The sequence below is a fragment of the Hemibagrus wyckioides genome, linkage group LG11 (assembly GCF_019097595.1).
Source record: "Hemibagrus wyckioides isolate EC202008001 linkage group LG11, SWU_Hwy_1.0, whole genome shotgun sequence".
Lineage (NCBI taxonomy): Eukaryota > Metazoa > Chordata > Actinopteri > Siluriformes > Bagridae > Hemibagrus > Hemibagrus wyckioides.
Genome location: NC_080720.1, coordinates 14,713,352 through 14,740,880, shown reverse-complemented (window position 1 = coordinate 14,740,880; position 27,529 = coordinate 14,713,352). Strand labels below are relative to the sequence as shown.

At 39.8% G+C, this 27,529-nt stretch overlaps 1 protein-coding gene across 2 annotated transcripts in view; it reads right to left on the bottom strand.

Moving 5' to 3' along the window:
- Positions 1–27,529, bottom strand: part of srgap3 (SLIT-ROBO Rho GTPase activating protein 3) — a 129,749-nt gene that overhangs the window by 48,430 nt on the left and 53,790 nt on the right. For both annotated transcript variants that reach the window (XM_058402764.1, XM_058402765.1), the window contains exons 3-4: positions 19,188–19,350; positions 8,941–9,003 (exon numbers count right to left, since the gene is read on the bottom strand). In XM_058402764.1, coding sequence (XP_058258747.1) covers positions 8,941–9,003; positions 19,188–19,350 — 226 coding nt within the window. The remainder of the gene's footprint in view (positions 1–8,940; positions 9,004–19,187; positions 19,351–27,529) is intronic.

Genomic DNA, 27,529 nt, shown 5'->3' with positions numbered 1-27,529 from the left:
AAGGTGTCCTGTTTGCTTCCTCAACTAAGGAAACAGGAGTTATATGCAAGCTTTACGCTGCACTTGATTTTGCTCTGTGTCCTGTGTATTCATAAAAAGCTACCTTGTTACCTGTGCATGCTTATTTATCTAAATAGTAAATATATAGAGTACATCTGGTTTGTCTGATTCAGAATGAGCAGCATTAGATTTGAGCTAGGGGTCACAGTGGCTTGCAGTGGTTAGCTTGTTTGCCTCACTTGTCCAGGATTGGGGGATTGTTTCCTGTCTCTGCCCTGTGTGTGTGTGTGTGTGTGTGTGTGTGGAGAGTGCATGTTTCTCCTGTACTTCAGCGGTTTCCTCCAGGTACTCCAGTTTCCTTCCCAGTCCAACAACATGCTTTGTAGGATGATGGGAATCTCTAAAACTCTTTCTTAGAAAAGTATAATGAATGCACATAACTAGTAAGAGATATTATATGTACCATTTTGAGTCTATTTCATTAGGTTTCTGGATGTACAATCATTGGCCAGGACACTTCGCAGGTCACCACTTATTGTGAATGAGTGAATCAGTGTGTGTGAGATGTGTCAAGGTTGTTCCCTGCCTTGTGCTGTGAGTCCCTAGGATATACTCCAGTGTCCTTGTGACCCTGTGTAGGATAAACGGTGCAGAGGATGGATGGATGGACAGACATATGGATGGTTGGATGGATACATGGATGGTTGGATGGATATATGGATGGATGGATGGATGGAAATGAGCTGTGGTGCACCAGCATGAAGCCATTTCTGTATTATTTTATGTAAGTCAACACACTGTGGAGTTTTGTACATTCTCTGGCTGAAAAATTAACCCAGTCATTGGTGACTCCTAGCCTAATGAGCTTACTTGCCATACAGACAACTACAAAAAAAAAAAAAAAGCCTGGACACAATCTTCATGCCTCAGTCACTCTGTCTAATGAGTTGTCCTTGCTTGCTTATGAGTTGAAAATCACATTTAGTCTATATGTTCACTTACAAATCTTAGTCAAAGCAGAATGTTGTATATCTCCATCTAAATCTAAATCTATAAATAACTGAAGGAATCATTAATTGTGTATAATTCTGTTATTATATATATTATATTATAAGTGTGTGCAATTGTAGGCAACGCAGCTTGATGTAAGGCTAGGATATCTGAGTATATTCACACTCTGCTCTTATATTGTGCCTGGGCAAGTATCTCTATGTTCAGTGCTCTATTAAATAAACATCAGATTATTACTGAGGTGAGGTGAAACTTTGTTAGTGTTGAAAAATAATATTCTGTGGTGCCGAGTCGCAACACTTCCTGACATTGATACTGCTAACTCAATGAATTACCACCTACAAGTCTTTGGTCTGAAGACACTGTAGAATTTATTTTGGCAAACATAAAAGGTCCAGCTTTTCCCTTATTCAGAAACTAATATCACATACTAATGCTAATGCAGCTGCGTGTGTGTGTGTGTGTGTGTGTGAGTGTTTTTTTAAAAAAGCCTGCCAAATCCCAGTCATTAAGGGAGTCCACTGCAGCTGGCCACCAACTTCTGCTGGAAAAAGCTGTTTCCTGCAGCTCATTAGGAAGAGGATGACAAGAGATGTAGCCTCTGGACAATGCACACCATAGTCGAGTAAAACCAGACAACGTGAGCAGTGTGTTAAAGTGCATGCGAACATCCTTCATAAGACCTTTCTCATTAGGGGAAAAATGAGAAAGCAAGAAAATCTATTTTTAATGTGGCATTCCTAATTAAAAATTATAGATGATCCTTGCAAGAGCTTTCAACATCCAAATGTAGATCTGATGCATCTATATTGCTCTTTACGCTGTGATTTAACGGTTGGTACTGCACAGTTTTATGAATGCCAGCACCTGGCTCTTTTATGGTGCACAGCTTCCTGGAACATACATCTGCTGTCCTCTGCAAAAGTGACTTTTACAGCACTAACAAAACCCAAACATTTATCATCTCATTCATCAGCAGAAAGACCAAAATTATAAATAGACCTAAATGTCCCCTAGTTGGTAGGATTAACAGGTATCTTACATATATATATATATATATATATATATATATATATATATATATATATATACACTATATTGCCAAAAGTATTCGCTCACCCATCCAAATAATCAGAATCAGGTGTTCCAATCACTTCCATGGCCACAGGTGTATAAAATCAAGCACCTAGGCATGCAGACTGTTTTTACAAACATTTGTGAAAGAATGGGTCGCTCTCAGGAGCTCAGTGAATTCCAGCGTGGAACTGTGATAGGATGCCACCTGTGCAACAAATCCAGTCGTGAAATTTCCTCGCTCCTAAATATTCCACAGTCAACTGTCAGCTGTATTATAAGAACGTGGAAGTGTTTGGGAACGACAGCAACTCAGCCACGAAGTGGTAGGCCACGTAAACTGACGAAGCGGGGTCAGCGGATGCTGAGGCGCATAGTGCGAAGAGGTCGCCAACTTTCTGCAGAGTCAATCGCTACAGACCTCCAAACTTCATGTGGCCTTCAGATTAGCTCAAGAACAGTGCGCAGAGAGCTTCATGGAATGGGTTTCCATGGCCGAGCAGCTGCATCCAAGCCATACATCACCAAGTGCAATGCAAAGCGTCGGATGCAGTGGTGTAAAGCACGCCGCCACTGGACTCTAGAGCAGTGGAGACGCGTTCTCTGGAGTGACGAATCGCGCTTCTCCATCTGGCAATCTGATGGACGAGTCTGGGTTTGGCGGTTGCCAGGAGAACGGTACTTGTCTGACTGCATTGTGCCAAGTGTAAAGTTTGGTGGAGGGGGGATTATGGTGTGGGGTTTTTCAGGAGCTGGGCTTGGCCCCTTAGTTCCAGTGAAAGGAACTCTGAATGCTTCAGCATACCAAGACATTTTGGACAATTCCATGCTCCCAACTTTGTGGGAACAGTTTGGAGCTGGCCCCTTCCTCTTCCAACATGACTGTGCACCAGTGCACAAAGCAAGGTCCATAAAGACATGGATGACAGAGTCTGGTGTGGATGAACTTGACTGGCCTGCACAGAGTCCTGACCTCAACCCGATAGAACACCTTTGGGATGAATTAGAGTGGAGACTGAGAGCCAGGCCTTCTCGTCCAACATCAGTGTGTGACCTCACAAATGCGCTTCTGGAAGAATGGTGAAAAATTCCCATAAACACACTCCTAAACCTTGTGGACAGCCTTCCCAGAAGGGTTGAAGCTGTTATAGCTGCAAAGGGTGGACCGACGTCATATTGACCCCTATGGATTAGGAATGGGATGTCACTTAAGTTCATATGCGAGTCAAGGCAGGTGAGCGAATACTTTTGGCAATATAGTGTATATATATATATATATATATATATTACTCCAGCATGGAAGACCGTGAAAAATAGGCCAATTCACTACAGCTGAGGATGTTGACTCGTTTTCCACTACCAAGGAGAAAAAAGGAAGTGTGTTTATGAGCTAGCTGGATCTAAAGGTCTGTCAGTCACCGAGCAGCAGAATCACATTTTCAAGCATGAGAAAATGCGAAGTGCTCCAGCGTGAACACAGATTTGAGCTGTTTGACTTTTACAACAGACAACAACTTCAACAGTATGAACAATTTCAGTTGAGGCATGATACTAAGATCAAAGCTATTAAAATATTGCATATTTATGCAATATATAAAATTGCATATTTAATGGTAGATGTAATGTAAATGTTGGTATGATACAGTGGCAGACCTCTGAAACCTCTCATGTCAGATTGTGCGTGGCATTATACCACCATAATATAATTTTGTATTAGTGGTGGCGAGTAGCACTGCCATCTAACAGCTCCAAGGTTCCCAGCTCAAACCTCAGCTTGGGTTACTGACTTTGTGTAGTTTCATGTGTTCACTTTATGACCACACAAGTTTCCTCTGAGTTCTCCAGTTTCCTCTCACCTCCCTTAAACATGTCAGTATAGCTCAGAATATTGCAAAAGCTTTACGTGTGTGTGTGTGTGAGAGCAAGCTGTAATCAGACTGAAATCTTAGCTCATCCTCAACTATCGCAACACTGACTAATGGATAAAGGATGAATAAAAATTATTAAGTATTATTATAAATATTAATTGATAATATTGTATTAAATATCATCCAGACTATTACCAAAAGATTTCTTATGAGAATTATTTTGTCAGACAAAAGACTTCTCCTATACTTTGTATAGGGTTTTTAATTTTTTTTTGGTTCTCTTTCAGGGTGCCAATATTTCTGAAATTGACATGTTGCTACATAATGTATATGTAGGTGTGCATAACATAAATGCTATATATTTTACACAATAAACAACAAACTCCATTTGTATGAAAAATTGTTTCTCCATTTTATTTAATTATTTTAATTAATTTATTTTTTTATTTATTTAGTCATTTATATCTTGAGAAACCATTTTATGTTGTTTATTATTGCTCCATGAGGCAGTGACACTGGAGCCTGTGTCCCGAATACACAATTGTACACACCTAGGAGCAATTCAGCATAGCCAATCCACAACGTTTTTTTTTTCGAGGGGTGGTTTTCAGGTTGAGGAAACCAGGGAACCTGAAGAAACCCCAACGATAGAACATGCAGAATTCTATCCTGATAGTAACCTTAGCTCAGACTGGTACTGGGGACAGTGGAGCTGTGAGGTGGAAAAGCTACCCACTGCATCACCAGGCCACACTTTTCATTTTCAGTAAGTGCTGTATCCTGGATAGGGCTGCTGTGGATCCAAAGTCTATCCTATGATCACTGGATGCTAGTCAGGAATACACCCAGGATAAGATACCAGTCCATCATCTCTGTTTTCTGTTACAATTCCAGTCACTGCTGGCTGAGTGTACCACAGCCCAAAGCTTTCAGGTTCCACCGTTTAGGTAATTGTATATTCAGTCCATGACCAGAATGAGTAAAACACCTAAATCACTTTCTAGATAATAACAAGTGCTGTTGCCGGGGACGTGACTCTGACTGGGCAGCATCAATAGCACAGAAATGCTAATACTTCTAACTCTTAATTGGTCATTCTGTAATTTCAGGGTTACCTCACAGGAAATCTGTTTGGCTCTTAAAGATAAATGTACCAAGCAGAACCGGAGAAATAAATGAACTATCCAAACAGCTCAAGGTGCTACATCTATTGCTGCACTAGGAAGAAGCTGTTTCTGAAGAAAGGAGATCCTGTCTCTCAGCACTTCAGGGCTCATTAATTATTCTCTACACATAATTCCATCATCAGCAAGAGGTCTAGTCAGTAACTTGGGCTGTATGTGAGGGTGATTTATTTTAATATACATTCAATTATTTGGTTCTTTCATTTTGTTGTTTTTAATTATGGAGCCATGAATCAAAAAATCCAAAATGACAATGACCTAATTGATATATTAGTTCACAGCTTGCATGTGTCTGGTTTAAAATACCTACACTGATCAGGCATAAAACATTGACCACTGAGAGGTGAAGTGAATACCTCTGATTATCTCCTCATCATGGCACCTGTTAGTGGGTGGGATATATTAGGCAGCAAGTGAACATTTTGCCCTCAAAGTTCATGTGTTAGAAGCAGGAAAATGGGCAAGTGTAAGGATTTGAGCGAGTTTGACAAGGGCCAATGGTTTGATGAGCACAACAATGAGTTTGACGTGTTGACTTGGCCTCCAAATTCCTCAGATCTCAATACAATCGAGAATCTGTGGGATCTGCTGCACAAACAAGTTCAATCCATGAAGGCCCCAACTTGCAACTTTTAAAGGATCTGCTGCTAACATTCTGGTGCCAGATACCACAGCACACTTTCAGGGATCTAATGAAGTTTTGGCACCAAAAGGGGGACCAACACAATATTAGTCAGGTGGTCATAATGTAATGCCTGATCAGTGTATATTCTCTATAACAAAGGAATATGTGGTCAGTTTGATATAAGAAAAAAAATATTATGTACAGTTTACACATTTCTCAACAAAACCTGATATCATTGCTTACAGTAAACCTACTTTCAACAAGTTTTAAATGACTAGACTGAATGACGCAGAGTGGGCATGATCAATCCACACAGTATTAATGTAAACCAATGACATTGTAAAAATCTCACAAGAATACTGATCTGATAGACTTGATCTGACAGACTTGATTCCTTCTATGCTAATGGCACATCTATTAGACTGTGTGGGTTTACTTCTGGTTCTTTGGTTTCGTCCTTCATCCTAAAAACTTCGCTGTAGCCTGACTGGCTCCTCACAATTTGTTGGGGAGGGGATAGCTCATAAAAAAGGAATGAATATAGATAGTTTTTAGCTCTTATTTATTGTGAAAGGAATATCCAAATGAAACAGTATTTTGGATGTTCCCTCCAGGAGAAAACAAACTTTTCTTCAGAAAGTGTATACATTTCCAACAGATAAAACACTTGGCTTGCTGCAGTGAATAGAAGCGGCTGGATACACAGATAACTCAAGCATCTGGAGCACATATTTTATCTTAAATTATATGATATACTACATGGCCAGATGTGCATGGACACCTGACTGTTACATCCATCTGTGCATTTGGGACATTCTGCTCCAGATGTAGCTTCCCTTTGCTGTTATAATAACCTCTAGTCTTTCTATAAGACTTTCCATTAGATTTTGGAGCATGGCTGTGGGGATTTGTGTTTGTTCAGCTACAAAAGCATTAGTGAGGTCAGGTGTTGAGGAGGTTTGGTGTTCCAGTTCATCCCAAAGGTGAGGAGTGGGTTAAGGTCAGGGCTCTGTGCAGGACACTTGAGTTCTTTCACTATTCAAACCATGTCTTCATGGACTCTGCTTTGTGCCCAGGGGCATTGTCGTGCTAATACATATTTGAATCTTTTAGTTCCCATGAAGGTACCTTGCATACAAAGACACTCTATACACTTGTGTGCTTCCAAATGTATGGTAACACTTTGAGGCAGAGCTACATATGGTTGTTATGGTCAACAACCATCAACAAATAGAGTATAAAAGGCATTTAATACCAAAAGTACAATACAAGCTGTGTCCTAAACAGATGAATAGCACTGTAATCTCATGCATTCATTTGCCAAACAAGAAAGGTAAATAGCCTGCTAGATAACACACCCAGCCTTACACATACATAAACCTTTCTTCTCACAACATCCTCTTCTTCCTGAGCAATGACGCATGCTGAGAATGCTGTAGATAGCATTCAACAACTTTACCTTCCACAATACGGACACTTTGTGCATTTTAAAAGCAAATACGTCTCAATGTTTCACTAAGGAAGTACTAAGGAAGATCCAACCTATGATGCGCATTCACTGTCTCCTGGGTGTAAACACTCACCTCAAGTAAAAGTTTTACCTGCTGAAAGAAATGTTTTCTTACATTCATGTTGCTGATACATTTGCTCATTTATTCACTCATTATATTTTGGACATATCTAGTTTATTTTTTTGGATGACTCAAGAAATAAGTTGTTTTGTTTTGTTTATGACCAGTGGTTTGTTTTGTCCAGTGGAACCACTGGAAATGTGGAAATGTTTTAGGAAAAGACATGGGCTGTAACTTTTTTTTTTTTTTACCTCACTGAAACTGTCTACTAATGAGAACTAATGAGAGTTGGTGGACACAGCAAATATTTACAAGCTGGTTTTCACTATGCAACAAATAAACAGCTGGGTAAAGTTTTCAGTCAGGCAGCTGCTCTAATCCACAGAGGAATTTGGGAAAGTGGACAGAGATTACTGTCTGATACAGAATCAGTGCTGAGCAATCTAACTACTGAAATGAAAAGAAAAGCTGAGATAGCAAGGAACTCATCCAGGTAGAGATAAGGAGAAAAACAGAGAGAAAGAGAAAGAGACAGGGAGAGAGAGAGAGAGAGAGAGAGAGAAAGAAAGAGAGAGAGAGAGAGAGAGAGAGAGAGAGAGATGGAGACACACAGAGAGACAGAGATAGAGACACAGAAAGAGAGAGAGATAGAGATAGAGTGAGAGACAGACAGAGTGAGAGAGAGAGACAGAGGCACAGTAAGACGGAGACAGAGACACAGAGAGAGAGACAGAGACACAGAGAAAGAGAGTGCGAGACAGAGAAACACAGAAAGAGAGAGAGAGACAGACAGAGTGAGACAGAGACACAGAGAGTGAGAGACACAGAAAAACAGAGAGAGAGAGAGAGAGAGAGAGAGAGAGTTGTGTGATTAGGGATGGAGACATTAAAGCTACTCTCATACATGCAGTGATTTTATTATGGTTGAATTGTGCAGTCGCCAGCAGACATTCCTACTACTGGTTGCCATAGTAATAACATTTATCAGTGGGTGGAGCAATGGGTATTCCACTTGACAACAATATTGTACTTGACAAATCAGTTTTCTTGACAATAAGGTGTAACATTCTGGACAGAGATTTGTTTTTTTGTGTATATAAGCATCATATCAGTGTATATAAGCATCATATTATAGGAGATAAAGGAGAAGAAGTGTGTGCTCTTCACTCCCGTTAGCAGTCACTGCACCAATTCGCTCCATATTTCCCTTAAAGTTAAACTGTTCTCAAATTTGTCACATCACTGAACACGCCCACTTCTGTTCATACAGTCGCTCATGTCACTTTACGGCTATGGGTGTTGAACATAACAGAAGAGTGAAACTGCAGAGGAACGACACTAAATGCCACCAAATTTCATCAGCAAATATTACCACCATTACCATCAATCATACAGATATCATCATCTCTATGCCACTGACTGCCATGTCCGTGTCAGACAGGTCACTCGAAAGCAAGTTCTCCTTCTTCACTGAAGACTGGACAAGAATACAAACAGACAGACAGCACAGCAAAAGGCCATGTTGCCATGGTGAAGAATGTGGCATGTGTGAGCTCTTGTGGAAATAAAAGAGCAGGATAGAGGTGTGGGAGAGACCGATTACTCACCGTGTATAGCTCATTTGTCACTTTCACCAACTCCTCATGCATCTGAATGCCAATTTCTTTGCTCTGGAAGGAAACAAATAATAAAAAAACAAAAAAAAACAAGAAATGTTACAAAATGTATATTTGTTATGAACGTCCTCATCGACAGTAAGTTAGAAACACATTGACAGTGAAGAAAATATAATGCTAAATGAGCTGGAACCAGTCTCACTCCATTATCCACTAGTGTGCTGTATTTTCTGGACAAGAGCCTAACCCTAACAGTTCAAAATCAATAAAGTGTACACATACACCAACACAGCACTGTCCATGAGAAGGCAGGATGTGTGAAAATGCTGTGTGTTGTTATCCAGAAACATACAAATATACCCATTTTCTTTCCATTTATTTATTTACTATTTATTTTTTACTTTTAAATTCATTTTATTGTACAGTCCTGATTTCCCACCAGTCCTGTACAGTTTACATCTCTATTCATTATTATTGTTATCATTCCTGTCATTATTAAGAATAACACGTGTGTGTATACACGACATGACATGATATACGCCTATGTTAACAGCATGTCCCAAAAGCTCTAGCACGTCCAGTTCCAACACTCAGTCGTTTATTTTCATGTAATCATCCTTATGTTTAGCAAGAGAACAAATCAGGTCCTTTAATTAATCTCTGCCAAAGACTCACTCGTACATCATGAGTCACCCAAACATGTCGGAGCAGGGGAGGTGGGAGTAAACTTCTGCAGGAAGTGATTAAAACAAAGGACCTGATATTCCATCATTCTCTTTTTAATAACGGCGCTCTGTCATGTCCGGTTCGTGTCTAATTAGTTTCAACTCTATCGAAGGACCACAAATGGTTGAATTTAGCTGACGTCCAGATGTTCACTTTGACTTTGTGCCTAAGAAAATCATCTTGTGGTTGACTGTGTGAAAGAGACATGTGCAGGACAGGCTTGGAAAAATCTGAGTTCTGTGTAATCATATGTTAATCGTGAAACTCCTTATGCAAAATATTACATAACCAAATGTTTTGGGCTGCAGTATATATATATATATATTTACATTTACTATATACACTAAACTGATCAGGCATAACATTATGACCAGCAGCCTAATATTCTGTTGGCCCCCCTTTTGCTACCACAACAACCCTCACCCGTTGAGGCATGGACTCCACTATCCGCTAGATCCCTGAAGGTGTGCTAAAAGCAGTTAGCAGCAGATCCTTTATACTTACAGGACTTAAAGGAAAGGATACTTTGGATAGATACTGACCACTGCAGACCGGGAACACCCCACAAGAGCTGAAGTTTTGGAGATGCTCTGATCCAGTGGTCTAGCCATCACAATTTGGCCCTTGTCAAACTTGCTCAAATCCTTACGCTTGTCCATTTTTCCTGCTTCTACCACATCAACTTTGAGGACAAAATGTTCACTTGCTGCCTAATATAGCCCACCCACTAACAGGTGTCATGATGAGGAGATAATCAGTGTTATTCACGTCACCTCTCAGTGCTCATAATGTTATGCCTGATCGGTGTATATTGCCTAGTAACTCTCAGTGTTGGTCCCAAGCTCAGATAGGAAGATTTTATCAGGAAGAACATCCAGCATCCGGCGTAAAACCTATGCAAAAGCAAGATATGTGGATCGGATGCTTGCGTATAAATATCTTAACGCAAAAGAAACCCAGCATCATGATATAAATTCCATCGCCCTCATACCTGTCTGTCCAAATGCTTCTGCATTACAATGTATAGAGACATTTCAGTAATTTCAATACCTAGAAAATCTACTGTTATTGCTTTGTGCTTCATTCCTGGAGTAAACACAGTACTTACTTCCTTACTTCCCTTCAAGCATAACTTACATACTGAGGTTTGCCTTTGATAACAATATATTCTCAGTAAACATCAGTGTATTTCTCAAAACTAGCTGACAAATGAAAACTTCTTCATAGGATTTTTTGAGAATGGAAACCAGGGGTCGAGACACTTGCTTTATCAAGCATCACAATCTGCACAATGTGTATATATATCGTCCAGGACACTTTCACAAGAGTATTTTAATCTCAGTGTGCTTATATTAATTCTATTTTGAGTCTATTTTTTATGACCTGGTCAGTTGAACACCGCATTTCACTGCATGTTGTACTGTGTATGGTTGTGTACATGACAAATAAAATTTGAATGTTTATTATTTGGCCTCTGAGAGAAATTTCACCAAGCACCTTTAAACTACTTTATTGCTTTGCCTTGACATAATTTAGTATTCGCTTGCTTAGCATGAACTACGCTGATTTATTTCTGCTTCCCAAAAGCTGCTTCATGTTGATAAATCACAGCAAGTTCTAATCCCCAACAATCAATAGTGGTGCTGGATCAGTGCAGCAAACAACAAAATATGAGCACAACATATTACACCCAGCTGTGTAACACAATAACACGACTGCAAAATGTCTTACTATACACTGACATATATACAAGTGACCTCTAGAGGGGACACAGTAAAAGACTAGTTTCTCCAGAATGCTGTTTGTAATTTAATGAAACAGACACCAAAACACAGCTGTGTATTCAGTGTTAAAAAGTGGTCAGGATGCACAATGTGCAATAAAACATGATTAGGGGCTCTTGAGCTGAGCGTACTACAGCCTTCAATATATTGTATAACCTTTAGGAATCAATACTCACTAAGACACACACACACACAAGCCTAAAATCCAACTCCACAAGCAGCATGAGTTATGTATTATGGGCAACACTTAATACCCTGACACATACATCACATCCTGACAGAACACACACACACACATACACACACACACACACCCTTACTCCTATCTCATTCCAACACTTCATACCAAACAATAAGACTCATTTATCAAACAAAAAAAAAAAAAAAACGTACACAAGAAACAAGGTATGGATAAAAGTTCAGGGTAAAAGAAAAAAAACTATCCTATGAAAACTCCTAGGTTTGTGTTAATTTAATAAGAATATATTTTGAGACAATATGGATTATGATGTAACATTTAAATAGCCTGTTAATTTCATTTGCATACACAATATGAATAAAAGTTTTGTGAAAATCTGTTATTTTATACTAATCTGTAAGAAAGTTATTCTAACCATAGTAAAGACATAAACTTGGGTAAATATGTCTGGCCATTCAATTAGGACAAAAGAAATGCCACTGTATTTATCTCTGCATGTCATCAGTCGCTGTACTATGAAGTCGCAAGTAGGCGTTTATGCTACTGGTTGCCATAGTAATAACATTCATGAGTGGGTGGAGCAACTAGCATTCCACTTAGCACCAAATCAGATTCTTGTCACTAAAATAAAACGATTTTGTGTTTGTATATAAGATTCAGCAATGTATATCTGCATCGTATGATAGGAGATGAAGGAGAAGCAGTGTGTGATCTTTGTCACGGGATCACGTGCATTCTACTGTCTTCACTCCTACCGCTGCACAAAACTGATGTGTTGCTGGACACACCCACATCTAATTACCAATGGCTTCAGTCAATCATGTCACCTGAAGTCTCTAACTCTCAGTGAAAATTAATGATCTTGAAAATAATGAAGTCGCTGTATATGTGAACCTGCAGTAGCATCAGTCTGTGCCCGAGCCGACACACTGCATTGGCTGAGCTGCATTTCTGAGAAACACTCTTCCCTTAGTGTATTGCTTTTTCAGCTGTTTAGTCATCGTTTTGACATCTTCAGCTTCAGATCTTTGCCTTTTATGGAAGGTTTTGTGGAAGTTGGCAAATGCAAATGCAAATACAAGCTGTTCCTTTAACACACTTGATCTTTGACATCATATGAGTATGAATAAATTATGTACATATGCTCTTGTATGCTTAGGTCTTCATCAGTGAACATGTGAAGGCTTTGGTAGGAAGCAAATTACTGCTTAGTCTATAGCGAACTGAGAAACTACATTGACCTATTATATCCCTGCACAATTCCACGTGGCTATAAACTGTTGTAGAAAGGACATTATTTACATTTACATTATTTACTGTCAAGTGTCACCCAAATAAGCTTCTGAGCCTGGTTCCTCTCAAGGTTTCTTCCTCATATCATCTCAGGGAGTTTTTCACATCACCTCAGGCTTGCTCATTAGAAATAAATGTTAGAGATAAATAGTAACTTAATTTTAAACTTTATCATTTTTATTTCATGTTTCTATACGTCTGTAAAGCTGCTTTGAGACAATGTCCATTGTTAAAAGCGCTATACAAATAAACTGAATTGAAAAAAATTGAAGAAATCTAGTACATCTCATTTGCACTCTGTGAACTGAATATGTTCAATTAATTCAGGATTTCTAGTGTACAGTGTCTACCTATGTAGTACCTACTCTTTTTGTGCAATTGTACCCAGATGCAGAAACCTCAAAAAGAATTTTAGCTGTTTCAACACTGCTGTGTGTTTAGATATATTATTGTGACAGAACAGTCAGTCGCAGTTGTTCTGATGCAACCCAGTGAAAGCGAGTGAGTCCAGTCACTCTCCATCAGAGGAAACCCTGCTCTGACTACCAAGTAACTGCCAGTGTTCTCTCACCTCATTCTTCCCCCACCTGCTGCTAAGCATTTGGTTACATCTTAAACCCAGAGCGCCAGTGAATACCTAATTATTACGCAAGCGTAACTGGTGCATCAATCCACAGATTGTATAACAGTGGCACACAGAGCTTTTCCATGCTAAATGTCTGATAGGTTTATGGAGTGCTAATCGTCAAAAGAGATGAGTAGTTACACTTGAAATACTCAACATGGTGCAATTCTACAGAGATCAGTGTTTAGCCCCAAGCGAGCAGGACATCCAGCTGAGACGCCAGTTTGAGTTCTCAGCATGGGGGTGTTTTCCACCTAAAAAAAGAAAATGCAAAAAATATTCCCTCATCACACATGACAGTAGCGACAGTAAACCGTGCCAGGGAAGGATCGCAGGTTTCTTATAATCGGCTGATTCGAAAAAACCTAGGGCTAAATGACATTATCACGGATTAATTAGCACGGATTTAATCCAAATGAATCTCTAAGAGAGAATCTCCTCTTACATTAAAGCAAAAAGCACGTAGAGAAAATGCTTATTCCAGCAGGCTCACACTGAGTTGCACCAGTTTACTGCTTTCATTCATATTTTAAGTCTGTTTAAGGTCAGACATCTGACCCACACAACCTGCCACTAATCCCTTGGGCTCTTTCGCTGCTCGCCATTGGCTCGTTCGTGTTCTTTCCCTTCCGGCCTCTCCTGTGAATGTTAACTGAGACGGAGTGCACACACCTAGAGGAAGCCCAGCCAGGTGTAAACATGCTGCTGCTGTTTGCTTTAGACCTCAGGAATCTGGGCTATGTGCTGACACCATTTCACATATAGACCCTGAGGTGTCGAGTATGCACCACGTGGCACTGTGCTTCATTAATGAGGGGGGAAAATTATTCAAACGTGACTGTGTATGCTTCATTATATGTCCAAACTTTAGGGCTTAGGATGAAGTAACTTGCTCAGGAACAATGGGAAATGATTAACTAATATTATGATAGGAAAAGTAAGGAATTCTCCATGGTACTGAGTTGTGCAACATGGTACTGTTAACACACGCCTGCTAATGAAACAAAGATTTAAATTGCCTGCAGTAAAAACTCTCCTGTTCTAACACAGTCTGAAAAGCTGAATCATGCAAGTACAGCAGTTTTTCCAGCGTTTTATTTTTTTTTTTTGTCTGGCTGCCAAAACTCATCTCATCATTGGAAGTTAATTATTTTGACTTTATAAACATCATTAAAAAAGTAAACTACTATGTACACTCTTTTAAAACAGGCTATTTTGTATTGTGTAATAATAACAGTTTTAAATAAATTACTAAGAATATTAGAATTATTTTATTAACCTTATTAGTATTAGGATTTCATCTGAACCAACATTACACCACAGTGCATTGTGGGATTGTTTTTTAGTGATTATATGATATTTTTCGCTAGGAATGAGAATCTCATATTTATCACTCACCAACTTTTTATTGTGTAATTGTGAGGTATTTTTCTGCAACTGCGAATTTTTTTTTTTTGATATCTCACAAAATTTCTCATACTGTCAAGCAATTAATCTCACAATATAACGATGTTTTATCTTCCAATGAGTTGTCACACAACTGAGACACCACAAAAATGCAGCTATATTACAGTTCTGGTATTTGGCAGATGCCCTTATCTAGAGCGATGTACAATTTATCTCATTTTATACAACTGAGCAATTGAGGGTTAAGGGCTTTGCTCAGGGGTCCAGCAGTGGCAGCTTGTTGGACCTAGGACTCAACTCACAACCTTCCGATCAGTAGTCCAATGCCTTATATACACTATATTGCCAAAAGTATTCGCTCACCTGCCTTGACTCGCATATGAACTTAAGTGACATCCCATTCCTAATCCATAGGGTTCAATATGACGTCGGTCCACCCTTTGCAGCTATAACAGCTTCAACTCTTCAGGGAAGGCTGTCCACAAGGTTTAGGAGTGTGTTTATGGGAATTGTTGACCATTCTTCCAGAAGCGCATTTGTGAGGTCACACACTGATGTTGGACGAGAAGGCCTGGCTCTCAGTCTCCGCTCTAATTCATCCCAAAGGTGTTCTATCGGGTTGAGGTCAGGACTCAGGTGCAGGCCAGTCAAGTTCCTCCACACCAGACTCTGTCATCCATGTCTTTATGGACCTTGCTTTGTGCCCTGGTGCACAGTCATGTTGGAAGAGGAAGGGGCCAGCTCCAAACTGTTCCCACAAAGTTGGGAGCATGGAATTGTCCAAAATGTCTTGGTATGCTGAAGCATTCAGAGTTCCTTTCACTGGAACTAAGGGGCCAAGCCCAGCTCCTGAAAAACAACCCCACACCATAATCCCCCCTCCACCAAACTTTACACTTGGCACAATGCAGTCAGACAAGTACTGTTCTCCTGGCAACCGCCAAACCCAGACTCGTCCATCAGATTGCCAGATGGAGAAACGCGATTCATCACTCCAGAGAACGCGTCTCCACTGCTCTAGAGTCCAGTGGCGGCGTGCTTTACACCACTGCATCCGACGCTTTGCATTGCACTTGGTGATGTATGGCTTGGATGCAGCTGCTCGGCCATGGAAACCCATTCCATGAAGCTCTCTGCGCACTGTTCTTGAGCTAATCTGAAGGCCACATGAAGTTTGGAGGTCTGTAGCGATTGACTCTGCAGAAAGTTGGCGACCTCTTCACACTATGCGCCTCAGCATCCACTGACCCCGCTCCGTCAGTTTACGTGGCCTACCACTTCGTGGCTGAGTTGCTGTCGTTCCCAAACACTTCCACGTTCTTATAATACAGCTGACAGTTGACTGTGGAATATTTAGGGGCGAGGAAATTTCACGACTGGATTTGTTGCACAGGTGGCATCCTATCACAGTTCCACGCTGGAATTCACTGAGCTCCTGAGAGCGACCCAGTCTTTCACAAATGTTTGTAAAAACAGTCTGCATGCCTAGGTGCTTGATTTTATACACCTGTGGCCATGGAAGTGATTGGAACACCTGATACTGATTATTTGGATGGGTGAGCGAATACTTTTGGCAATATGGTATTTGGCAAATGGTATATGCAGCAGTGGGCAGAGGTGGCAGTGGTGGCTCAAGGGTTAAAGTTCTGGGTTACTGATCAGAAGGGCAAGAGCTCAAGCCTCAGCAAGCTGCCACTGTTGTGCCCTTGAGCCAAGCTCTTGACCCTCTCTTCTCCAGCAGTGCTGTATCATGTCTGACCCTGTGCTCTGACAAGCTGGGATATGCAAAGAAAAGAATTTCACCTTGCTGTAATGTATACATGACACATAAATACAAAACTAACCATGTGCAAAGAAGTAATACAACCTAACTGAAGTATTCTTCTCAGCAGGAACTGATTACTTCAAGGATATGCTGAACAGGACACTGTGTCTGACTCGCAACTGTGAGATACAAAACCACAACTGTGAGATATTACTCACAATTATAAATGGCAGGATGAATGTGTGTCGTATTTTCTCATGTTTCCATTATATATATCTTCATGTTTATAGGCCTATATGGAAGAATAAGACTACTATATATAGAATTTACTTCAACCATATTTAATTATTACCAGAGGCCAAAAGAAATTTCCTCCTGTTTTGTTGTGCTCATATTCTGGATTGAATCATGTTGCACTCCACAGTGATGGTTAATGGCTTATATGAAAGGAGACATTCAGGGCATTAAGAATATGTAGGATTTATAAGTATTTCTTGTTGTTTGTACCTAGCCTAGTTGTGGCAATATTTTCATAGAAAAGCTCCAAAAAACAAAAACAGTTCATTTTTTCCCCACAAATGTTTGTATCTTCAAAGGAATTGTGATATCAAACCCATTTCTGCTCTCAGAGATAAACAAGTACTTGTTTTCAACCATTAAAATTCAGTGCAAGGTTATCCTAACATCTCACACTGTATGCCAACAGAGTCCTGACTAATTCAGGCTTGCGGAGATAAAATAATTTATTTATATAGTTTATACTGATTGAAAACATCTGATGAGTCAATTTCCATTATGCTAGTAGAATGGATCGCAAATGTGTTGGTAAAAAGGGTTAATAAATAAGTGGAGAAAATCAGTCGAATTTACAATGTGCAAACACAACAATAAATGGCGGCAAAAGCACTTACTCATCATACATTTCTTTTCTAATTTTATCATTTGTAGCTGTGACTTCTGCTGTTTACATTTACATTTTTGGCATTTGGAAGACCCTCTTATCCAGAGCGACGTACAAAAGTGCTTTAAGTCTTTATCAATGAATATATTAACACTGGTTCAATAGGTTACAGACTTAGGATACTATTAGCCTAAAACTGAGCTGGTGTTTTTTTAAACATATAACAATACATAAAAACAGGGAAAAATAAGATCTAGAGCTAGTTTAAGTGTTTCAAGAAGATGTAGGTCTTCAGTCGTTGTTTGGAGACAGTCAGTGACTCGGCTGTGCGGACATCTAGGGGAAGTTCGTTCCACCACCTCGGTGCCAGAACAGAGAAGAGTCTAGCTGTATACTGACCTTTAACCCTGAGAGATGTTGGGACCAGTCAAGCAGTGCTAGTGGATCTGAGGGAACGAGGTGCAATGAGAGGAGTAATAAGATCTTTGAGGTAAGATGGTGCTGGTCCATTCTTGGCTTTGTAGGGAAGCATCAGTGTTTTGAATCTGATGTGTTCAGCTACCGGAAGCCAGTGGAGGGAACGCAGCAGAGGGGTGGTGTGGGACAATTTAGGCAGGTTGAAAACAAGCCGCGCAGCTGCATTTTGGATCATTTGCAGTGGACGAACTGCATTCAGAGGAAGACCTGCCAGTAAAGAGTTGCAGTAGTCCAGTCTCGAAATGACCAGAGACTGAACAAGCACTTGAGTAGCCTGTGTGGATAGAAATGGTCGAATCCTTCTGATGTTGTACAGAAGAAACCGACATGAGTGTCACATTAGCAACATGGGAGGAAAAGGACAGTTGATTGTCCATGGTTACCCCAAGGTTGTGAGCAGTGGCTGAAGGGGATATCATTGCATTTTTCAGAGATAATGCAAAATCCTGGGCTGGGGATGAATCACCTGGGATGACCAGCAGTTCAGTTTTGCTGGGATTGAGTTTCAGCTGATGAGCTGTCATCTAAGATGAAATGTCCAGCACACACACTGAGATCCGAGCAGAAGCCGTGGTATCTGATATGAGCGATCATGTACCATTACTCAAACATTTGTCACAAATTCACAAAATTTGTTTCAGGGATTCACAAATGTACAAAAACTGAACTTTTAAGATTTAACTGAACCCAATCAGGCTGTGACAGGACAGTCACTGCAATAAAGGAAAGCTTTGCATGTTTTGCAAGATTAAATTTCAGCTACACATTCAAACCCTAAGTTTACAGAACAATCCATAGTCCTAAAGCTAGCAACAAAGCTAATATTATTATAGAACGTAATAAAGTTTTGGAGCTAATTGTCCTAGACACCGTAGGAAAACTGTAGCATAATCTCCTGTTTGTCTGTTTCAACCAAAAGAAAAAGACCCAGATTTTCAGTAGCATGTAACTCTTTAGGTATTTTGCATTAATGTCTCATAAATGTTCTCATTATGACAGATATACAACAGGCATGACGGCTTTCAACATCACGTTAAAGAGGCAACAGAGCGAACACAGACCTTTTTAAAGAGGCGAATGACGTCCTCGCTGATCTGCGCCAGGCGGACGATGACGTTGTTGATGTAGATGTCGTTGAGTGTGGCATGGTCGCGGCTTTCTCTGCGAGTCTGATTCAAAACCAGGTACCAGCAGTTCACGGAAGACAGGAGATGCTGGTCTTTCCTGCACAAAAGAAACAAAGACAGAACTCAGGGAAGTTCACATAGCCGTGGTACGACAGCTGGGTCTATTATTCAGACTGTTAGACGTATTGATCTTCAAACAGTTATATTAGAGAAACAATAACGATTTACACTCAACTCCTTTTATTGACTTAAATATGCTACACAGCTAGTTCCCTGTGGGTACATTTATATAAACACTGTTTATTTCGCTGTACAACATAATGGGCAAAAAATAAATTTTAACTTTGACTAAACACGCAATGGGAATATTTACAGAGCATTCTGTGATTTGCTACTTGATTGTAGTTTTATGTTTTTACTGTGTGGAAAGAATCAGTCACACCTTTACGTGATCTTGGCTAATTAAAGTCAAAATCTGACAAAACAACCACAACCCTATTAAGCAATACACAGTTTGTGTGTGCAGCTCAGGAATCTGTTTATTGTCTGGAGCTGTCAGAGAACGGAAAAAGCAGTCGTTTTTAATTACAGTTGTTTGGAAAAATCATGGTTTCGATGCCTAGTTCCATTTTCTTTAAAAGGCCTCTTTTAAGCTGCCATTCTTCCCTTACAGCAGAAAGAAAGACTAAAAAGGACATTTCTCAGTGTCCTTGAATGCTGATGCCACACAACACTCCCGAACAAATGCATTTACATGCAAACATGATGTCTGGCAGCTCATCGATCACTTAATACCTTAACACTGACAATTATAATGACCCTGAACCAGAGGAAGAGTGAAAGCGTCCTGGAACGATCCTAATCTGCTTTCATGGCCTTAAGCTTTCACTAACCAGCAGCACCAACAGCACCACCTCCCCCCTTTCCCTGTCCTCCATCTCAGCCCTATCTCCTTTCCCAATCAATCAACAAGCCGGAGGATGAAGAAAGAAAAGCTCGGAGGAGAGGAGAATCATGAAAAGGACAGAGACAGCTGGATGAGGTTTCAGATAAGGGGAGCAGGAGAAGCAATTACTTTGGGGAATAAGACGAGGGAGAAATCTGTAGCATCACCCCTTTCAGAGAGTAGCAGATGCTAAGCATCATGCCTTTAATCTCTTACACTTGAGCTTCAATACAAGATTTATTAAAACAAATGCTAAAAATGGGAGAGACCCCCGATATTTAGACGGATTTTAAAGACTTTCTGTCCTTTAGTCACCAAACACCCATATTACTATAAAAATGAGGCAGGATCCAAGCGTGAAAATGTCCACAGTTGGCAATCCAAACACAACCAAAGTGCACAACATGAGATTAATCCACAATCAAAATACGAGAAAATAATGAGGTAGAAATCAAACAACATTGGAACTAGAAGCAAGGCTCAGAACTTAACAAGATAAATAACATGAAAAGACTGAACAGAGAGGAACAGAAACAACTGAGAATGAATCACAGAACAGGTGAACACATTAGGATAGTCAACCACTATTAGAACAGGGCTTCTCATAGTGAAGGTAAGACAAACGCACAAAACATAATATAAGAGTGTCTCTTTTTAATGGTGAGAAATGGATCAACAACTGAAAGGGAAAATTCCTGACAACTAAAACATTACTCTCAAACACATTTTCAGCTTATGATTATGACTCATAGATGTGACTTTAGATTAAAATAAACATGGTGGATAACAGTTCAGTTCAGCTTTCACGTGTCATGATTGTGTTTTTACATAAAACATTGTGGATGTCTGGATTTGCCTCCCACTACAGAATGCTGAGTGATAAATATTGCGTCCATCCATCCATCCATCGTCTACACTGCTTATCCTAACGGGTTGTGGGGAACCTGGAGTCTATTCCAGGAGACTTGGGGCACAAGGCAGGGTACATCTTGGAAAATGATCCTATTCTATCATGAAGCACAATTGCACACACACTCACTCAAACACTACAGACAGTTTAGAGATGCCAACCAGCCTACAATGCATGTCTTTAGACTGGGGAAGCCGGAGGGAAAAACAAGGATGCACGGGGAGGACATGCAACACACACACACCCACACAAATCAAACCCACAACCCTGGAGGTATGAGGCAAATGTGCAAACCCCCCTAAATATTAAGCATGTTAAATATTCATGAGTTTATATCAGCGTGCCCAAGACTGGACTGTAAGTAGATCTGAGGGATTAAGACTGGATTTCAAACACCACTGGATAATCTGGGAAGATAATAGACCAAGCTTTGCTTAAATGTTTATTTTTAAAGGAAATGACATGTATTAAAACTACACTTTAACTGACAATCATATAATAATAACTTTAAAAACGTAAAATACTCTGAGTGTATGAATGAGTCTGCAACTTGTTTTAGTAAAATGCTATTTTGGTTGAAATTTTTCACATTTAAATTCTCCCTAAATATATAATATCTTTGTGTCCTTGATATAAAAGCAATGTCTGTGTTTCAGAAGCTGTCTCCTCCTATGTCCTCACATAAATAAATACATAAATAAATAATCAATTATAATTTTATTATATTATATTTTTATAATCATAAAATCAATAAAGTAAAATAAATGGCTACTACATACACTCATTTTTAGGAATCAGACATATTAAATATGTTTGATTAATTAACTTATAAGGATGATTATGATTAATTAATAGTGTTATATTTACACTGTGTTCACTGTTGGTTTGATTGACACTCTATACCTGTTTGGAGTGTAAATTTTTGGAGTGTAAATTTCACTATGACATACTGTGGTTTCACTGAACCATCAGAAAGTGACTTATTATTCCTCACTTGAAATATAAATGCGCTTAAGCTGAAGGTCACAATCACATAAATGAGACACACAGTGGTTATAGCAATTGTGTAGTTACATCTGATGTCTAAACATCTATGTGTGCAATAGCTGCATTAAATCCTCAGCTCTGAATATGCACATGACTGCAGCGCACACTTGTTAACAATCTGACACTCTGTCTATATTCCTCATTGACTTTTCCTCTTCATTGCCTTTCAATATCACTATTAGCCTGATGACTCTCTACTTAACCCCTCGCATGGTTATACTTAACCCCTGCTGCGTTCAGAATAAAAAAAGATATGTGACACTAAAGTGACAGGGAAAACAGAAATATATTTTTGCTGTGAGTTCTGTTTGTCACGCGGCAAGGAAACGGATGTAAGTGCAGGTGAAGAAGGTTTTATTGAAGATGGTAGCAAACAATCCAAAACACAAGGCAATAAACAAGTAGAGGTCAGATAAATATCAAACGAGCCCTGGCTATGGCTTAACAAGAATAACAAATGGGACACAGGAAGCTGGGCTTGGAATAGAGTGATTGTAACGATACTTCACGGACACTTTGCACCCAAGATGTGACACGCAAGCGTTTAAATACCTTAACAAATTAAGGGGAAAACAAAACATGTGAGAATAATTAGGTTACAATCTGAGAATAACCAATAACTAGATGGGGGGAGACAAAATATGAATTGAAACAAAGCCAAGCCATTACTAAACAAACAAATGAAGTGAGCAGAGCACATGCGGAAGTAAAATCACGCTAAAGCGTGAGGCTGAGAATTGTGATGCTGGGAGTCAGCTGTTTATTTCTAACAAAAAATTCTAACTTAAAATCAATATCAAATCTATAAGTTTTTGTTTCAGCTGCTCCCTGTTTGGGGACGCCTCAGCGGATCTTTTGGTCCACGTGTCTCAATTTGGCACAGGTTTTACACCATATGCCCTTCGGGACGCAACCTTCCCATTTTATCCAGGCCTGGGACCAGTACTGAGAGCTAACACTTCAGTGACTGGGATAGCTCCTTGCCTGGGTATCAAACCCAGGCCACATTAACAAGGGTGCAGGATCCTGCCACCAGACCACCAGGAGGCTAATAGCAAATGTGTAAGTGAACTCTTATTACTTGTTATAATGAATGTTAGAATAAAAATGCATGTTATGTATATACACCGATCAGGCATAGCATTATGACCACCTGCCTACTATTGTGTTGGTCCCCCTTTTGCTGCCAAAACAGCCCTGACTCGTCATGCACTGTGTATTCTGACACCTTTCTATCAGAACCAGCATTAACTTCTTCAGCAATTTGAGCAACAGTAGCTCATCTGTTGGATCAGACCACATGGGCCAGACTTCACTCCCCAGGTCACCCAGCCCCCGGTTCACCACTGTTCCTTCCTTGGACCACTTTTGATAGATACTGACCACTGCAGACCGGGAACACCCCACAAGAGCTGCAGTTTTGCTGATCCAGTCGTCTAGCCATCACAATTTGGTTCATGTTAATCTCGCTCAAATCCTTACATTGCCTATTTTTCCTGCTTCTAACACATCAACTATGAGGACAAAATGTTCACTTGCTGCCTAATATATCCCACCCACTAACAGGTGCCATGATGAGGAGCTAATCAGTGTTATTCACTTCACCTCTCAGTGCTCATAATGTTATGCCTGGTTGGTGTAATTTGTATGTATTTGTTTATACTGATTGCAGTACTGATAAGTCAGAATGGAACAACAGTGTACTGGTAGAAAGGGTTAATGTCATCATTTTGACATGTTCCACTCCATGTTAACACTTGAAAAAAAATACCAAAAATATACAACACTCTGATGTTTTCCCATGTTTTTAAACCCATGATTGTAGTTTGTTCTGTTACGAGCCAGCACCATACACTACAGTACACAGAAGAGACAGATAATAGAGTCAGGTGCCTTCATCTAGTGTGCAGAAAATTTTCTCAGAGATGATAACGAGTGAAAACGTAGCAACAAAAGAGAGGAGAAAAACTCCAGCGTACACCACATTACTCACCTGCTGATAATCAGACAACAGAGGAGAGTTTTGCTTAATGATAACGGAATGATGTGAAACTTGTTTCTTAATCTTTTTTAAGTCCATGGCTGCTTACTGGGAAGTTAAATTCAGTATTCTTAGTGAGGCTGCATTTCAATAGTGAAATGGGCAAAACATATTCTTGTAACAGAAATTGAGGTTGGAGAAATACGAGAAACGTCTTAAGGAACGAGCAGGATGTAGTGTGAATAGAGTGTCTGTTTTTGCATTTACAATGAGGCCAAGTGAAGTGCTCTGTATGTCATGCCCTATGTGTGCTGTGTGAAGACAGGTACAAATCCTTTGCAGAGGATTGTGGGAGTGAGAGAGTTAAAAAAAAAAGAATGAAAAAATAAATTGAGATTTTCTCAACTTGGAAACAGAATTGTTGACAGATGGCAGTCAGTCAAACTGTTGAATGTTCCACATGACTGGATGTCATGTTTTATAATCCAGTATACCAAACCTATAAAAGACTTATAGAAGACCTATAAAAGAAGCAGGAAATGACAGGAAGCTCCCTGCACTGCACCATGTTCCCTCAGATCCTCCAGCATTGCTCAACTGGTCCCACCATCTCTCAGGGTACAAGGTAAGTATACATCAAGACTCAGGATGTGGAAAGAACCTGCTCCGGCTGTCTGAACTGCTGAAACACTAACTGCCTTCGCATGAACAAAAAAGTTCTATCTCTTCACCAAACTCAACCTAGCATAAAGATGTTTCTTCTGGAGACTACAATGCACTGTAAAATCTGCAAATAGAAATATAAACATAAAGATGGTAAATCCACTGGGTTGAGAATTTAATTAAAAATGCAAATGTCATAAAATATCTTTAAATATTTAAAGGCAGTGGGGATTTAAGTGGTTAATGCTCTGGGTTGAAGTTTGGGCTTCAAGCCCCAGCATCACCAGGGCTCCTCTGTTGGGCAATTGAGCAAGGCCCTTAACCTTCCCTGCTCCAGAGGGCTGTATCATAGCTGCATTATTTAAAGACATTCTAGACAATTGTGCGTTTCTAAGATCCACTTATGAACGTTATGGTCAGGTGTTCACATACCTTTGACCATATAAGTGAATGTAGCTGTATTCTATAAGCCAGGTTTTTTTTTTAAACCTTTTGTGAGGCATGGCACATTTTTTACATTAAAAAAATATTCCCACAGAACACCACCATTTTAAAGAATGACACACTGATGCCTAACACAGTATATATAATAAAAAATTTAATCTCTCAATTTGTTAAGATTCTCCCAATGTGAAACCTGGGCTCTCTTATTCACCACTATGGTTTTTTATTAAAGTTTCCTGTTTCTCAGTGTGTTCACACAGGCATACAAAATAGTCTGCGTTCTTGTTTCTATTGTCATGAATTAACAAGGTCATTATTGCACTACCTACTAATGTGGAGGAGTATTTTTTTATTACTCTGTCAGTCACTACATCGCATGCACTGGCGTTCAACAATGGTGATTATTTGTAGTAACTAAATAATCATTTTTTGGACCAAAAGAATTGGATCATTTCCAATGGCCCACCTGACGATCTCTCACGGCATACTTGTGTGCCTCGGCACAGTGGCTAAAAATCACTGCTATAAGCTATATGTAAACACACGCTTTGATATATGTAACAGTACAAAATGTGAAATGTGCAAACACCATATATTCATCAAATTGTTTACTTTCTTTAACACTATCTACTGTATAGTTTCCTTAATGTTCAATCTGGTCTGACTCTAGCTGGGAAAGTCCACACAGTGTAGCTCTTTCTGGACATTTTAACTTGTCTGCATTTTAGTAACACCATATGTAACTGCCCGGTTAAGGAAGTATTTCTTTTGACTGCAATGTTAAAAATGCTGCTCAACAAAACAGATCTAAACATTTACTTTTACTAGGACAATTTAAATTTACAATGCTGTAATTTTACAATCCATGAGAACAGGCAAGCATACTGAAGGGAAAATTGTGTTTCAGCCATTACATCCAGTGCAGTCATAATGTCACACACGAACACCAAAACTTTAAGGCTTAAGCACCAGAGATTTGTTTCAGAAGTTATAACCAACAGGCAGAAGATGGGATTATTTTCTTCACTGTGAACGTATAGTTCAGTTCAGAACTAGGTCACTCTTGGTTCTGAGCCTCAGGCTATAGCTCAGCAACTCAACGGAGCAACTGGGTCTTCTGCTGTGCACTGACATTCTGTCTACTTTCTGCTTCTCACTTCAACTCCTTCCAAATCTTAAGAACATGTTACTCTAGTGGAGGGAAAGATAGTTGAAAAAGAATAAAAGTACAATTTGGAATGAGAAATATGTTCCTTACAGTAGACTTCTTCTTGTAAGAAACAAAGTAGAAGAAAACTGCAATTGGTGAATCCAAGTAGAATCAACACATACACTATTTGTCCAGAAGTTGACCATCACACCCATATGCGCTTCTTCCCTCAAATCTTGCAACAAAGTTCAAAGCACACAACTGTATAGGATGACCTTCAATGTTGTAGCATTACGATTATTTTCTTTACTGGAATAACAATGCTCCTGTGCACAAAGTGATCTCAATAAACATGTCGATGTTGGTGTCAAAGACCTGAACAGAGCTTTGAACACCTGACTGAGATGAACTAGAACGCTGAACTAAAACTCCTCACCAACATCAGTACCTCAGCTCACTAATGCTCTTGCGGCTAAATGAGCATGAACCTCCACAGCCACAATCCAAAATCTAGTGGAAAGCCATCCAAGAAGAGTTGAGGTTATTACAATATTAACTCAATATTAATGCCTATGGTTTTGGAAAGGGATGTCCTACTAGCACTGGTTGTGATGGCCAGGTCTCTACATACTTTTGGCTATATACTGATCAGGAATTACATTATGAGCGCTGACCGGTGAAGTGAATAACACTGATTATCTCCTCATCATGGCACCTGTTAGTGGGTGGGATATATTAGGCAGCAAGTGAACACTTTGTCCTCAAAGTTGATGTGTTAGAAGCAGGAAAAATGGGCAAGCGTAAGGATTTGAGCGAGTTTGACAAGGGCCAAATTGTGATGGCTAGATAACTGGATCAGAGCATCTCCAAAACTCTTGTGGGGTGTTCCCGGTCTGCAGTGGTCAGTATCTATCAAAATGGTCCAAGAAAGGAACAATGGTGACCCAGCAACAGGGTCATGGGCGGCCAAGGCTCACTGATGCAGTGGGGAGTGAAAGCGGCAATAATGGGCATGTGAGCATTAGAACTGGACCACGGAGCAATGGAAGAAGATGGCCTGGTCTGATGAATCACGTTTTCTTTTATAGCACCTCGATAGCCGGGTGCGAGGGTGTTGTTTACCTGGGGAACATAT